At 38.5% G+C, this 13,477-nt stretch overlaps 1 protein-coding gene across 1 annotated transcript; it reads left to right on the top strand.

The window, feature by feature from the left end:
* The first annotated feature begins 1,394 nt into the window (after positions 1-1,394).
* LOC145121763 (uncharacterized) lies at positions 1,395-6,501 on the top strand. The gene is made up of 6 exons (XM_079057462.1): positions 1,395-1,611; positions 1,723-1,906; positions 2,248-2,951; positions 3,429-3,628; positions 3,929-4,336; positions 6,088-6,501. Exons 1-6 carry the CDS (start codon positions 1,395-1,397, stop codon positions 6,499-6,501), a joined length of 2,127 nt encoding a protein of 708 aa, XP_078913588.1.
* Positions 6,502-13,477: the final 6,976 nt, after the last annotated feature.

Here is a 13,477-nt window from a genome sequence, read left to right as displayed (position 1 = left end):
GCGAACCTGAAACACGCAAAAATCTGATTTCTGAAAACTCTGTTGAGTTCGCCCGTTTCTCGAAAGACAAGACCAAAATTCTTAAAGAAAAAGCGGTCGTGTATCAAAAGGTCCAAACTACTCCAAATCAGGTATACAAAGTAGATGGAGTTACACAACAACAAACAGCCGAACTGACGGCGATAGTAGCAGAAGATAATGCTGACGGATGTGATGAATTCTTCTGGTCAGCACCTATTGACAATGCTGATGAAACAGTAGGTCTGTCATAGAAGACCACATGGAGAGTGAGAGGCAGATATATAGCCGAACCAATTAATGATCCTACTCGTTTTGATGAGCCGAGCACAAGTGGGACTAAAAAGTCTTCATATGAGCAAGTGGTTATTTCAAGCGAAACCAATTCACCTAGGTGCAATGTTAATACTCAAAGTTCTGAGAAAAAGGCTAACATTCACAGAAACCCAAAACAGGTGAGAGAAAGAAAGCATCAAAGAAATGTGAGGTACAAGAAAAACCTTACCGAAAGGAAGCAATTCTGGAGATCTCAAAATCCTAATTATGTTCACTATGAAAAACCTTCAAAACAAAAGGAGATAAGGAACCAAAAGGAAAGCTTAGGTTCGCAGCAAGAAAGGAACCGAAAGGGTAGTTTCGGTCCCTCAACTGAAATGAACCAAAAGGGTAGTTTCAGTCCCTCGACTGAAAGGAACCGAAAGAGCGGTTTCGGTCCTCAACCCAACATCAACCGAAAGAGTGGTTTCGGTCCTCAACCCAACATCAACCGAAAGAGCGGTTTCGGTCCTCAACCCAATATCAACCGAAAGAGTGGTTTCGGTCCTCAACCCAACATCAACCGAAAGAGAGGTTTCGGTCCTCAAACCTACAAGTTCAATCAAACGAACATAAGATCCAATGTCGCTTCTAAACCTAACTCTTCTCATTCCAATTCTTATTCTTCCAAAGATTTAAAGGGGAAAGGAAAGCTCTTTCCAGAAGATAACAGACGTCCAAAAGAGTTCCAAAAGAATGCAGACGTCAACACTTCAAATCCTACGTCTATCGAATCTAAGTCAAATAAAATTAAAGTTTTCACTATAAAAAGAAAAGATGAAACAAATTTAATTAAACGTACTTATTTGGTTGATCTCTCTCTTACTATTCCCTATCCTGTAAAAGGCTCACAAGGACCCAAGAAACTTTGGGTTCCTAAATCTGCTTAATTTTTGCAGGTTATGCGTGACGAGCAGTTTGACAAAGAATGGTATATTGATAGTGGCTGCTCGCGTCACATGACAGGAAGGAAGGAAGAATTGAGGGAATTTAGGTCTCTCAAGGATGGTGGTATTGTAAAGTATGGCAACAACTCGTTTGGAACTATCAAAGGCTATGGAATGACTACGAATGGTGATTTCTCAATCAGAAAGGTCGGGTATGTTGAAGGGCTCCAACACAATCTTATCAACGTATCTCAGCTGGTAGTTGGAACTGGATTGAAGGTATCGTTTGATGATGAAGGCTCAGAAATCGTTGAGAAGAAGTCAAATAACATTCTACTGAAATCGAAGCGAAAGGGGGAAATGTACCCTTTGAACCTCAACCCAATTCGAGGTAAACCAGCAGTTTGCTTACTCACGAAGGCTCATTCAGATGAAAGCTGGTTATGGCATCGACGACTCTCTCATCTTAATTTCAAGGATATAAACAACCTGGTTTTGGGAGATCATGTTCGAGGTCTTCCAGTTCTCAAATTCGACAAAGAACATATATGCGCAGCCTGTGAAATGGGAAAGCAGAGTAGACAAAGTCATCCTTCAATTATCAATACAAAAGTGATAGAACCATTGGAGTTACTGCACATCGATCTGTGTGGTCCCTCTTCCATTGAAAGCATTGGTGGAAACAAGTACATTCTGGTTATCGTCGACGACTTCTCTCGCTTCACATGGGTATTTTTCTTGAAGCAAAAATCTGAGGCTACTCTAAGGCTCAAGCTCTTCATAAAGCAGGTTGAAATTCAACTAAGGAAATTTGTTCGTAACATAAGAAGCGACAACGACTTGGAATTCAAAAACAAAGATTTCGAAGATTTTCTTACTGAGAAGGGAACAACTCATAATTTTTCAGCCCCATATACTCCACAACAGTATGGAATCGTCGAAAGGCGAAACCGATCTCTGTGCGAAGCAGCTCGCACTATGCTCCACTTCGCTTCATTGCCTCTGTATTTCTGGGCTGATGCTATAGCTGCCGCTTGTTCCACTCAGAACATATCATATCTAAACAAGAAATTCTCCCACACTCCTTACGAGATCTTGAACAATCGCAAACCGAACGTGAAATTCTTCCATATGTTTGGTTCAAGATGCTTCGTCTTCACTCTAAAGAGAATCGAAACAAGTTTGATGCTAAGGCTGACGAAGGAATATTCTTAGGTTACTCACTGAATTCTAAGGCATATAGAGTTCTAAACAAGCGCTCTAAGAAGATTGAAGAAACATACTACGTCACTTTTGACGATAGCTATGTTAAGAAGATAAAGACAGCCGAAGGTTCATTGCAGGAAATTTTTCCAAAGACTAGTCAAGTTACAGCCTCCATCTCAAATCTTTTCGAGCAATATATGCTTCTTTTTGATGAGCCTCAAAAGGCAATCGATTCTGAATCAAAGGCTAAAGACAACAAGGTTGATAGTCTAAGACAAATCATTGACGATGCTGCTCAAAAGATGGCTGATGATCAACCTAAAGCAACCGAAAGGCCAGACATAAGCGAACCTTTGAATGACTGTCCTTCTGTCCAGGGGGAGGGTCCGTCTCCACAACAAGATCAAGGTTCTTCATTCCAGGGGGAGAATTCAGTGTCACAATCTTCCGGCTCTACTGAATGTCCAAACGAAGGGGAACATTCTGATCCAGATGTTGAACTCCTATCATCATTCGAGGGGGAGAGTAAACATGTCAATGATGATGATACCCTATCTGAATTGGAAGAAGAAATCAATGCAGAATTGGATCCCTCTTGTGATCCAAATTACCCACCTCTTATTAAATGGACCAAAGATCATCCACAAAGTCAACTTATTGGGGAATCTTCAGAAAAGGTGTTAACTCGCTCTCAGATCAAAGCGAAACGAGCTGCACTCTTTTCTCAAGTAGAGTTTTGCATGTTCAACTCCTTTTTTTCCAAAGTTGAACCGAAGACTGTTAATTAGCACTTGATCATTTTGACTGGGTTCAGGCCATGCAAGATGAGCTGAATGAGTTTGAAAGGAACAAAGTATGGCATCTTATTCCAACTCCAAAGGATGCTTCGGTTGTCGGTCTCAAATGGGTATTCAGAAACAAGATGGATAAGGAAGGGAACGTAATTCGTAACAAAGCTCGCTTAGTGGTGAAAGGCTATTGTCAAGAATATCGATTATGAAGAGACTTTCGCTCCAGTTGCAAGATTAGAGTCTGTTCGTATCTTTCTTGCCTATGCTGCACATAAAAACTTTGAAGTCTATCAGATAGACGTCAAGTGTGCTTTTCTCAACGGCGAACTTGAAGAAACTGTGTACGTTGAGCAACCGCCAGGCTTCGTAAACGAGGAGCATCCAGATCACTGTTATATTCTTGACAAAGCGGTATATGGCCTAAAAAAGGCTCCCAGAGCATGGTATGAAACTCTCACTCAATTTCTAAAAATGTCTAAATTCAAACAAGGTTCGGTTGACCCAACCTTCTTTCGTAAGAGAGAAGGTAACCACCTTATGATAGTCCAAATTTACGTTGATGATATCATCTTCGGCTCCACGAATCACAGCTTAACAGCTGAATTCAGGAAGTTGATGGAAACTAAATTTGAGATGAGGTCAATGGGTCAAATTAACTTTTTCTTTGGCTTAAACATTAGACAGGGATCCAAAGGCATTTTTATTAATCAGGAGGCATACACCAAGACACTACTTGCTAAGTTTGGTATGATGGGAGATTCCAGAGTTAAAGTTCCAATGGATTTTGGGACAAAGCTTACACCTTCATTAGAGAAACCAGCCGCTGACATGACGCTTTATCGACAAATGATTGGCTCACTTATGTATCTCACAGCCAGTAGGCCTGACATCATGTTCTCAGTTTGCTATTGTGCCAGATTCCAAGCTAAGCCACGCGAACCTCATTTGCAAGCTGTGAAAAACATCTTTCACTATCTGAAGCGAACCTCCTCTCTCGGTCTGTGTTATCTAGCCAACTCAGGATTCTTTGTTCAAGGGTTCTCAGATGCTGACTTAAGTGGCTGTGGATTAGACCGTAAAAGCACCACTGGAGGATGTCAATTTCTAGACGGTAAATTGGTTAGCTGGCAATCGAAGAAACAAACATGTGTTTCTCTTTCCACTGCAGAAGCTGAATACATCGCTGCAGCATCATGCACATCTCAAGTTGTATGGATACAAAGTCAGCTTAGAGATTATGGGCTGAACATGAAGAAAATCCCACTATATTGCGACTCTGAAAGTGCAATTAGAATCTGTCACAACCTAGTGCAACATTCAAAGACTAAACACATATCACTGAGGTATCACTTTATCAAGGATCACGTGGAAGATGGCAACGTGGAAATTCATTTCGTAAGGACAACTGATCAACTGGCAGATATATTCACTAAGGCTCTTCCTGAAGCAAGCTTCAACAAGATTTTGCAAGGCCTAGGAATGATGGAATCAGAATCAGTACCAAAATCGCCTTCGCTTCAATAAAGGTAAGAAGCGAAATAGAGTGAATCGAAATGAACCGAGCGTTCGGTCTATTTTGGGTTCGGTCTATTTCGGGTTCGGCTCGACCATGAACCAAAATGAACCGAGCGTTCGGTCTATTTCGGGTTCGGTCCTTCTGAACTCGTTCGCTTATTTTTCTTATTAAGGCATTTTGATTGTATTCCTATGTACACTCTTTTAAAATTCTTCTTATATTCATAAAATCCAAAAATATTTTCCTTTTTCGTTCAATTGAACAATTTTCACAAAATACAAAAATATTTTCCGTTTTTGATCTAATGATTTCTTTTGCATAAAGTGTTACTCTCAATGATGACGATTCAGAAGGTAAAATCTCTTTTCTATAAACTTTCTACGCGTCCCTAGAAGCATGCTGCTGCATGTTGACTAAACCCTCGACAGATTTTGAGTGAAGCCTTAATAACATGATACATACAAATCATGTTTTCCCAAGCTAGGCTGCAATGTTCACTCTAATCTTGAGCTACCTTACTCTACTCACATTGAGCTTAGAGTTTTCTGCTTAGTCCTTCCTTTACAGCAGAGGTACATTTGTTTCATATACCACATCCATCATTTTTCTCCATTATACTTCGTCTCACCAATATAACCCTTGAGACTCTCAGCAATAACCACTGAGGTTTATGGTTATACAAAATCTGTGTTAATGATCTTAGTTTCGTGTCACTACGTACTAAGTGAAACCCACCATTCAACACCATTAATGAATTGATGGTACATGAACTATATGTTACAAATGAAATCTCTTTTTATTTTGCGTGATTCTTCTGAAATTTTCTATTACCAAGAATTTTTCTTCCCCAAGGATCCAATTAATTTTTTTTTTGGGATTTCTCACCTATCCAACAGTCAATAAATATTTTCCCTACCTACTTGTTCAACAGATCACATTGATCTCACAAGTACTTCGTTCAGTTTCGGTCTTATATCAAGTCTCGAATTCATGAACTGAAGCAAAAGCCATCCTTTATAAGCTTTAATTAAAAGATGCCTTTTAATACTTCTTAACAAGTATTTGATCGTTATTTAATGGGAAGCCACACAAGCACTTTAATGTCTCTCTTGACTTTGAAGGAAGCGATTCGTGCCCAGAATCAGCTGCTTTATGTCTTGTTAAGACTTCACAAATTATCACAAAAAGTTTGCTTTATTTCTTTATCTTTGACACTCTTTGCACGAAAATTTTTGATTTTCCAAAATCTGGTTCTATTCATGGTGTTCTAATATCTTCAAGTATTACAATGCTCGATAAAGTTACAAAGGCAATGACGGTTCATGAGAAATATGGGGTGACGTTTGGGATATAGTTAAAGCTAAGTCAGCTACTCCACGATTTAAAATATGAAAGGGAGGTTATTCGAAGCTCTGTTGGCGATGTTCACTCCATTTTGCTTCACCTTCTTGATGCCCATGATCCCATCATCACTATTACCATCCGAAGGCACTTGGCTGAGAAACTCAGACCTGCACTGGATATCCTTAGTCGTATTGAGGGTGTTCCGGTGACTGGTGTCCAGCCGAAACAAGGGGGAGAGAAGGTAGCGAAGACTCAACCACCTCCTGAACCGAAATCAACTGCTGAACCGAAGGATAAGGAAGCTTCGATCAGTAAAAGGAACAAGAAGAAAAAGAAGATCGGTGAAGACGACATTGATGATGAAAATGATGTTTTTGAAGAAAATCCTGAAAGGCCTTATCAGAAAACAAAACCAACTGATTAAGAGCTTGAAGAAAAGATCAAGAAGCTAACGGCTGACCAAGAGAAGAAGCAAAAAGAGAAGGAGCTTATGGAAAAGAAAAAGTCCATTTATCCAGAATGGACTATTGACTCGCTTCAAAGAAGCGCATAGACGAACCAAGTGTTATTTGGCTCGAACCAGTCATGTCCTTTGGGCTTGAAAACTCCAAGGATGCACAGTTTGACATGCCAATCACTCGAAAGGCATTCATCTTTCACTGCTTCAACTCAACTGCTGCTATCCCTTGTCCAGACCCAAAGGTGGATCGGGATCTTTTGGAGTTCTATCTGGAATTTGCTCAACCACAGTACCTGACATGGAGCTTACAGAAAATTACTACTGTCAAGGTGCTGAAGCCTTACTCAGCAGGGAAGTTTGTTAATGTGAAATTCAAAGTGACTCGAGGATCTGAAGGCTCGGTTCACAACTTTTCCCTGGCTGATCTACCGAACCTTAACCCACACGACTGGATACTCCTCAACAACATTTTGCTGTCAAATCCTCAGGAGTATCAGCCGATCATAGACCATATCAAGCGAATGCTTGTATGCTACATTCACGAAGTAGCGAAAATGGACCAAGAGGTCGCCTCTGCCATTCACAAGCGTCCAACGATAAAACCTTCTGGTAGAATGGGTGATGTAAATGTTATGGTCAAGGGTAGAATTGATCCCCAGTCTTACACAGTGATGTTCCTCAGAGGCGAAAAGCAAAAGTGTATCTTCGCTCTGTGTGATAAGCACTTATTCTCAAGTGCTTGCTTGGATCATATTTTGGAGATTATCCACAAGTGCAATCACAATTCTGCAACCGACAAAAAGGTGTTTACTGACATGCTACGATGGTACATTCAGTTTCGGAAAACACTTCTTGCAATCATCCCTCGGTTGTTCAAGGTTGTCAAGACTGGGAAGCCTACTCAAAGAAAATGATCTCTCGCCTCATTTGACGCAAAGGGGGAGATTGTTGGGCTTATAGTGTTGCGTCATGGGCTCGGTCCTTAGCCCAGTTTTGGATGCCGGTTTGGGCCTGTCCAACCGTGCATGTTTTTCTCTAGGGTTTAGTATTTAAGCTGCATGCATGCAGTCTTTGTCATTAAGGGTTTTATTATTTTCTCACACAAGTTTTGTAAACCCTAGCTCGCCTCTATAGTGGAAGTTCTTCATCGAGCTCTGCTGAGGCGTGACTATATTTGAATCATAAGCATAACGTTGATTCTGTTCTGTGTTCTTAATATTATTGTGTTTGTTTTGTTTGATCTTCATCTTTTACCTGTGAAAGATCTAATCGATCTGAGATCTATTCTCATCAGGTATCGATACGAAGCTACATTACACTAATAGATTAAAGGAGATGTAAATCACTAGTGTAAATGAATGTAAGGTCTGTTTATTCTTATGTTTTTATATTGACGATGATATCCCAAAGTTTTAATATAAATAAAATACATTTCTTCGGAAATGCATGGATACTATATTTAACATGTTTTTTTTCTCGGAAAAAATTCCGCAATATTATTCATTAAAAATGATACTCTATTTTCAAATAAGTATAAATAAAATTTTTAAAATGACCGTGAAAATGAGGATGTCATATTTAGTAACAGAGCACTAGTTTAAGCGAACTACGAATAAGGATTTATTTCTAGGCCTAAACTTAGAATGCTAAGCGATGATCGTGAGGAGTGTATCTAATATATTTTAGGAAGTACACCTGAATAGACACAAGCACTAGCTTAATTAAGGAAGATGCCTAAAATGCTTTTATGTTCTAAATGATTCATGTTATAAGATGCCTTATATGCTTGAGGATGTTAATATTTGATCGGATCTATGGTCTATTGCCGACCGGATCTGGAAAATTTATGTGTGCAGATTTCTAAACGTTTAATTATGATATTAGAACTGACATATAACTTTTCGGAGTGATAAGGAGGAATACTCGCCTAAACCTTACTCTATCTATATTATCGTATAGATATACCAAATTCCTGCTTTGGTGTACATAATGTCATGATAAGGATTCATATAGGACTGAGAAAATGAAGGAAATGAGAAGGCTTACGATGGTGAATGATACCTGTCGGAAGATATGGTAAGAGTGGTATCTTGCCTTTAGAATACGTCTAATAAAATAACAGTACGTATAGAGGAGTACAATACATCTGAATGTACATATTTGATTGGCTGGATGATAGAATGATTGGTGTAGTTCCTAATGTTTTCCTATCATCTGGTGTTTCCATCACCAACCGAGTTGAAGCATAATTGATGATTGAAGATATGCATGGAAGAAGTCCCAGTAGAGTCTAAGGAAAATTATATGATTGTTTGGACACATTTGTATGTGTTAAAATTGCTTTTGTGATAATAACTTGGAGAACTGCGAGACAATGCTTGGGACGAGGATGAGTAGGTGTGAAAGGTAGCGGAGGCCTATACTACAGGAAGCACAAGACTCACACTTGGATCAAGGAAAGTCACAAGGTTACCAAGAAGCTAGTAATTTATTTCGTTTTGTTCAGGTATGTTGTTACCATCTTTTCAGTAATGACTAAGAAGATGATTGTTATTCCGACCTTAGTGGCCAGATCAAATCAAGTCCGACTAAGACGAGTATGTTACGTGGTTCAGAGAATCAAGATTGATGTAACATCTGACTTAAGCCAGAAGACTAAATTGAAATACAATCGAAGCGATCAGTAGAAGTATCGCGATCACCGTTAAAGTAAAGAATCTTATAGCTAGAAGTGCTACATGCTATAATGTGATTATATCACATTAGCACATGAAGGAATGTATATTCCATTCTAGAATTTGACTCTAAAAGATCTAAGTCTAAGCATTTCATCATACAATGAGAGGTCATTAGAACATGACCCATCGGTCTATTTTGGTAATCGAATGAAAGAACTTATCTTAAGGAGAAGAAGGAGTCTCGAATAAGGATTGATTTTGTAACTCGAAGGTTACAATCGAAAATCCAACGCGAGATAGAGAGCGGGTGCAAGATTGAGCACCGCCTGCGGCGAAGAAGTCGAAGAGTTAGATACTCATTCGAAGAAACATAGAAGTTACGGTTATTACCTAGGGTGAAGAGATAATGTATGGAGTCATTATACAAGCCCTATTTTGTTGATGATTCCGGGACGTAATCATCCTAAGGTGGAGATAATTTTAAGGCCCACAGATTTGTGCTAGTCAATTTAGAGACAATAAGCGTCAAAACTGACTTTTTGATAGAATATTATTTAGAGTAAATAACCTTAACCAAGATATAGTATATGACACAAGGGTTCCGTACATATAAAGAACACTGAAATACAAGTTATAACGAAGAAGTTATGACCCGTCGAAGTTTTACGGCTAAACCGACCCATCACCGCATAACGTAAAAAGTGAATTTTTTATAAATTACTTTTTAGCCTTAGGGATCTAAACAAAAGTCGTATTATATGTTAAATCGACAACATACATGAAGAGAACGTTCAAATCTGACTTTGTATGAGGAAGTTATGATTTTTCTAAGATTTAGTCGAGCAATGCACAACCCGAAAATCGAATTTTAGATCGATCGACTTTTAGCCGACACAACCTAAATGAGAATTGAAGATCTCATTAATAGAATTTCAACGATAAAAAGACAGTAGAAAATGGAGTCCGTATGTAGAAGTTATGAATTTTACACGGTCGATAACAATCTAATCTTCTCATACTGTAAAATTTAAAATCGGTCAAGAATTAGATGTTTGGGTCAAACGGAAAGTTGTAGATCCCATCACTACCTACGCGTGGATATAAACAACATCAAAAACGGAGCTCGTATGCAAACTTTACGGATGTTAGAAGATATTTAGTTTTTGGAATAACCAGGAGGCGACACGTGGCGGGATCTGAGCCACTGCTTCCTCACCACGGCTTGCTACCAAATGGTGACAGCTAGCCAAAAATGCCCAACGTTCAGCTAGGGAACACCCATCATTCACGAACGCCCTGCGTTCGGCTCTTGAACACCCCGCGTTCGCACCGAACTCAACCTATAAATAGAGGCGCAAATCTCCCGTTTTCTTCACACCTCTCCACTTATCTTCTCCCAATTACTCCCAAACCTTCTAAGCTTTTCTCTAATACCTCCTAGGTGTTAGAAGCAAGTCCCGGAGCGCCAGAAGGCTCCAAGAAGAAGAGCTTTCGGCTCGTAAGTTCTGCCCCCGCAAAGCTCGGTTCCTAGCCAAACCTCCTAGTAAGTGAGTTATGCTTACCCTACTTTAAGTATAGCTTATGTTTAAGTTCAATATCGTTATTATGAAAATATAAAAAATAAATATATTATTAAATATAATATACAAAGTGTTATTATATTATCTTTTAACTACTCGCAGTACGGGGAATCTAGTTTGGAGGGTCGCATAGGGTTGTTGAATTTCAGAAGTGCTATAATGCCAAAATGGTCCTGCCTTCGGGTGTTTCATGTCTGGCCCCTGTCTGTACATAGTCGTTGATAATTACTGTTTAACACTTATAAAACAATATCACTCGTAAATATTTGCATTAAATATTAGACTAAAATCTAGTGGTAATAATACTAGGTTTCGTCGAAGAAAAATAGAATCGATAGAAGCGAAGCACTGCCCGAGTTTGAAATCATCACTTTAACAAGTGAGTGGATAGTTACTTTCATCTTACACATAGATATGAAGCATTTAATATAAAATACATGCTATGTGTGAATATTAATAGTGTTCTTGATATGCATGCTGGAGGAACCGAATATACATGTTTTATTTGATGTAAATTATATATGTATTTTATACCTATAAAAATATTGGGTAAAGATGGGTAGATGAATGAAAGATGATATAGATGAACATTGGCAGCTGCGCCACAACTTATAGATGTTTTTGAAGTACGATGTACTCTAAACTTCCTAGCAGCTGTGCCTAAAGGATAATATCGGCAGCTGCGCCTAATAGAGAACATTATAATCCTGGCAGCTGCGTCTAAATTATTATATTGGCAGCTGCGCCTAATATAGAACATCATTATCCCGACAGCTACGCCTAAATGATAATATTTGCAGTTGTGCCTAATAGATAACATTGGCAGCTGTGCCATTGGCAGCGATGGACTTTGTGCTGTGCCTAAATAATAATTTTGGCAGTTGTGCCTAATAGATAACATTGGTAGCTGTGCCATTGGCAGCGATGGACTTCATGCCTATTCCATAGGACAATCCTTAGGAATGAATGAGTAGATGATAGATGATTCTTAGGGTAGATCCTTAAGAAATAAAGAAGGTGACGAGGATGGGTATTTGGGTTAATTGTGTGATGATGAAACATAATAACTTTATTATTGTGGGTTGAAAACCCTATGTACTCACCAGGTTTTCCTACCTGACCCGCTTAGTTTATTTGTATCACATGTATCGATACGAAGCTAGATTCAACTAAGAGATTAAAGGAGATGTAAATCACTAGTGTAAATGAATGTAAGGTCTGTTTATTGTTATGTTTCTGTGTTGACGATGACATACGAAAGTTTTAATATAAATAAAATACATTTCTTCGGAAATGCTTTGATAAATTATTTATCGTGTTTTTTTTCTAGGAACAAATTCCGCAATATTATTCTTTAAAAATGATACTCTGATTTTCAAATAAGCATAAATAAAATTTTTAAAATGACCGTGAAAATGGGGATGTCATAGTTGGTATCAGAGCACTAGTTCAAGCGAACTAAGAATAAGGATTTATTTCTAGACTTCAACTTACAATGCTAAACGATGATCGTGAGGAGTGTATCTAATATATTTTAGGAAGTACACCTGAATAGACACAAGCACTAGCTTAATTAAGGAAGATGCCTAAAATGCTTTTATGTGCTAAATGATTCATGTTATAAGATGCCTTATATCCTCTATCTATATTCTCGTATAGATACACCAAACGCCTGCTTTGGTGTACATAATGTCATCATAATGACTCATAGCGGACTGAGCAAATAGACGAAATGAGAAGGGTTACGATGGTGCATGATACCTGTTGGAAGATATCGTAAGAGTGGTATCTTGCTGTTAGAATACGCCTAATAAAATAACAGTACATATAGAGGAGTACAGTACATACGAATGTACACATTTGATTGGAGGGATGATAGAACCATTGGTGTAGTTCCTAAAGTTTTCCTATCATCTGGCGTTTCCATCACCAACCGAGTTGAAGCATAATTGATGATTGAAGATACGCATGCAAGAAGTCCTAGTAGAATCTAAGGAAAATTATATGAATGTTTGGACACATTTGTATGTGTTAATTTTTTTTTGTGACAATAACTTGCACAACTGCGAGACAATGATTGGGACAAGTATGAGTAGGTGTGAAAGGTAGTATAGGCCTATACTACATTAAGCATAGGACTCGCACTTGGATCAGGGAAAGTTAAAAGGTTACCAAGAAGTTAGTAATTGATTCAGTTTTGTTTAAGTATGTTGTTACCATCGTTTCAATAATGACTAAGAAGATGATTGCTATTCTGAACTTAGTGGTCATATCAAATTGAGTCCGACTAAGACAAGTACGTTACGTGGTTTAGAGAACCAAGATCGATGTAACATCCGACTTAAGCCAGAAGATTAAAGTGAAAGATAATCGAAGCGATCAGTAGAGGTATCACGATCACCGTTAAAGTAAAGAATCTTGTAGCTAGAAGTGCTACATGCTAGAATGTGATTATATCACATTAGAACATGAAGGAAGGTATATTCCATTTTAGAATTTGACTCTAAAAGACTTGAGTCTAAGAATTGCATCATACAATGAGAGGTCATTAGAACATGACCCGTCGATCTATTATGGTAATCGAATCAAAGAACTTATCTTAAGGAGAAGAAGGAGTCTCCAATAAGGATTGATTTTCTAACTTGATGGTTACAGTTGAAAATCCAACGCAAGATAGAGAGC

The sequence above is a fragment of the Lactuca virosa genome, chromosome 6, assembly GCF_052849685.1.
Source record: "Lactuca virosa cultivar CGN04683 chromosome 6, Lactuca_virosa_CGN04683_v6, whole genome shotgun sequence".
In the NCBI taxonomy this organism is placed as follows: domain Eukaryota; kingdom Viridiplantae; phylum Streptophyta; class Magnoliopsida; order Asterales; family Asteraceae; genus Lactuca; species Lactuca virosa.
The sequence above is the reverse complement of the archived record's forward strand: the minus strand, read 5'-3'. Positions and strand labels throughout refer to the sequence as shown.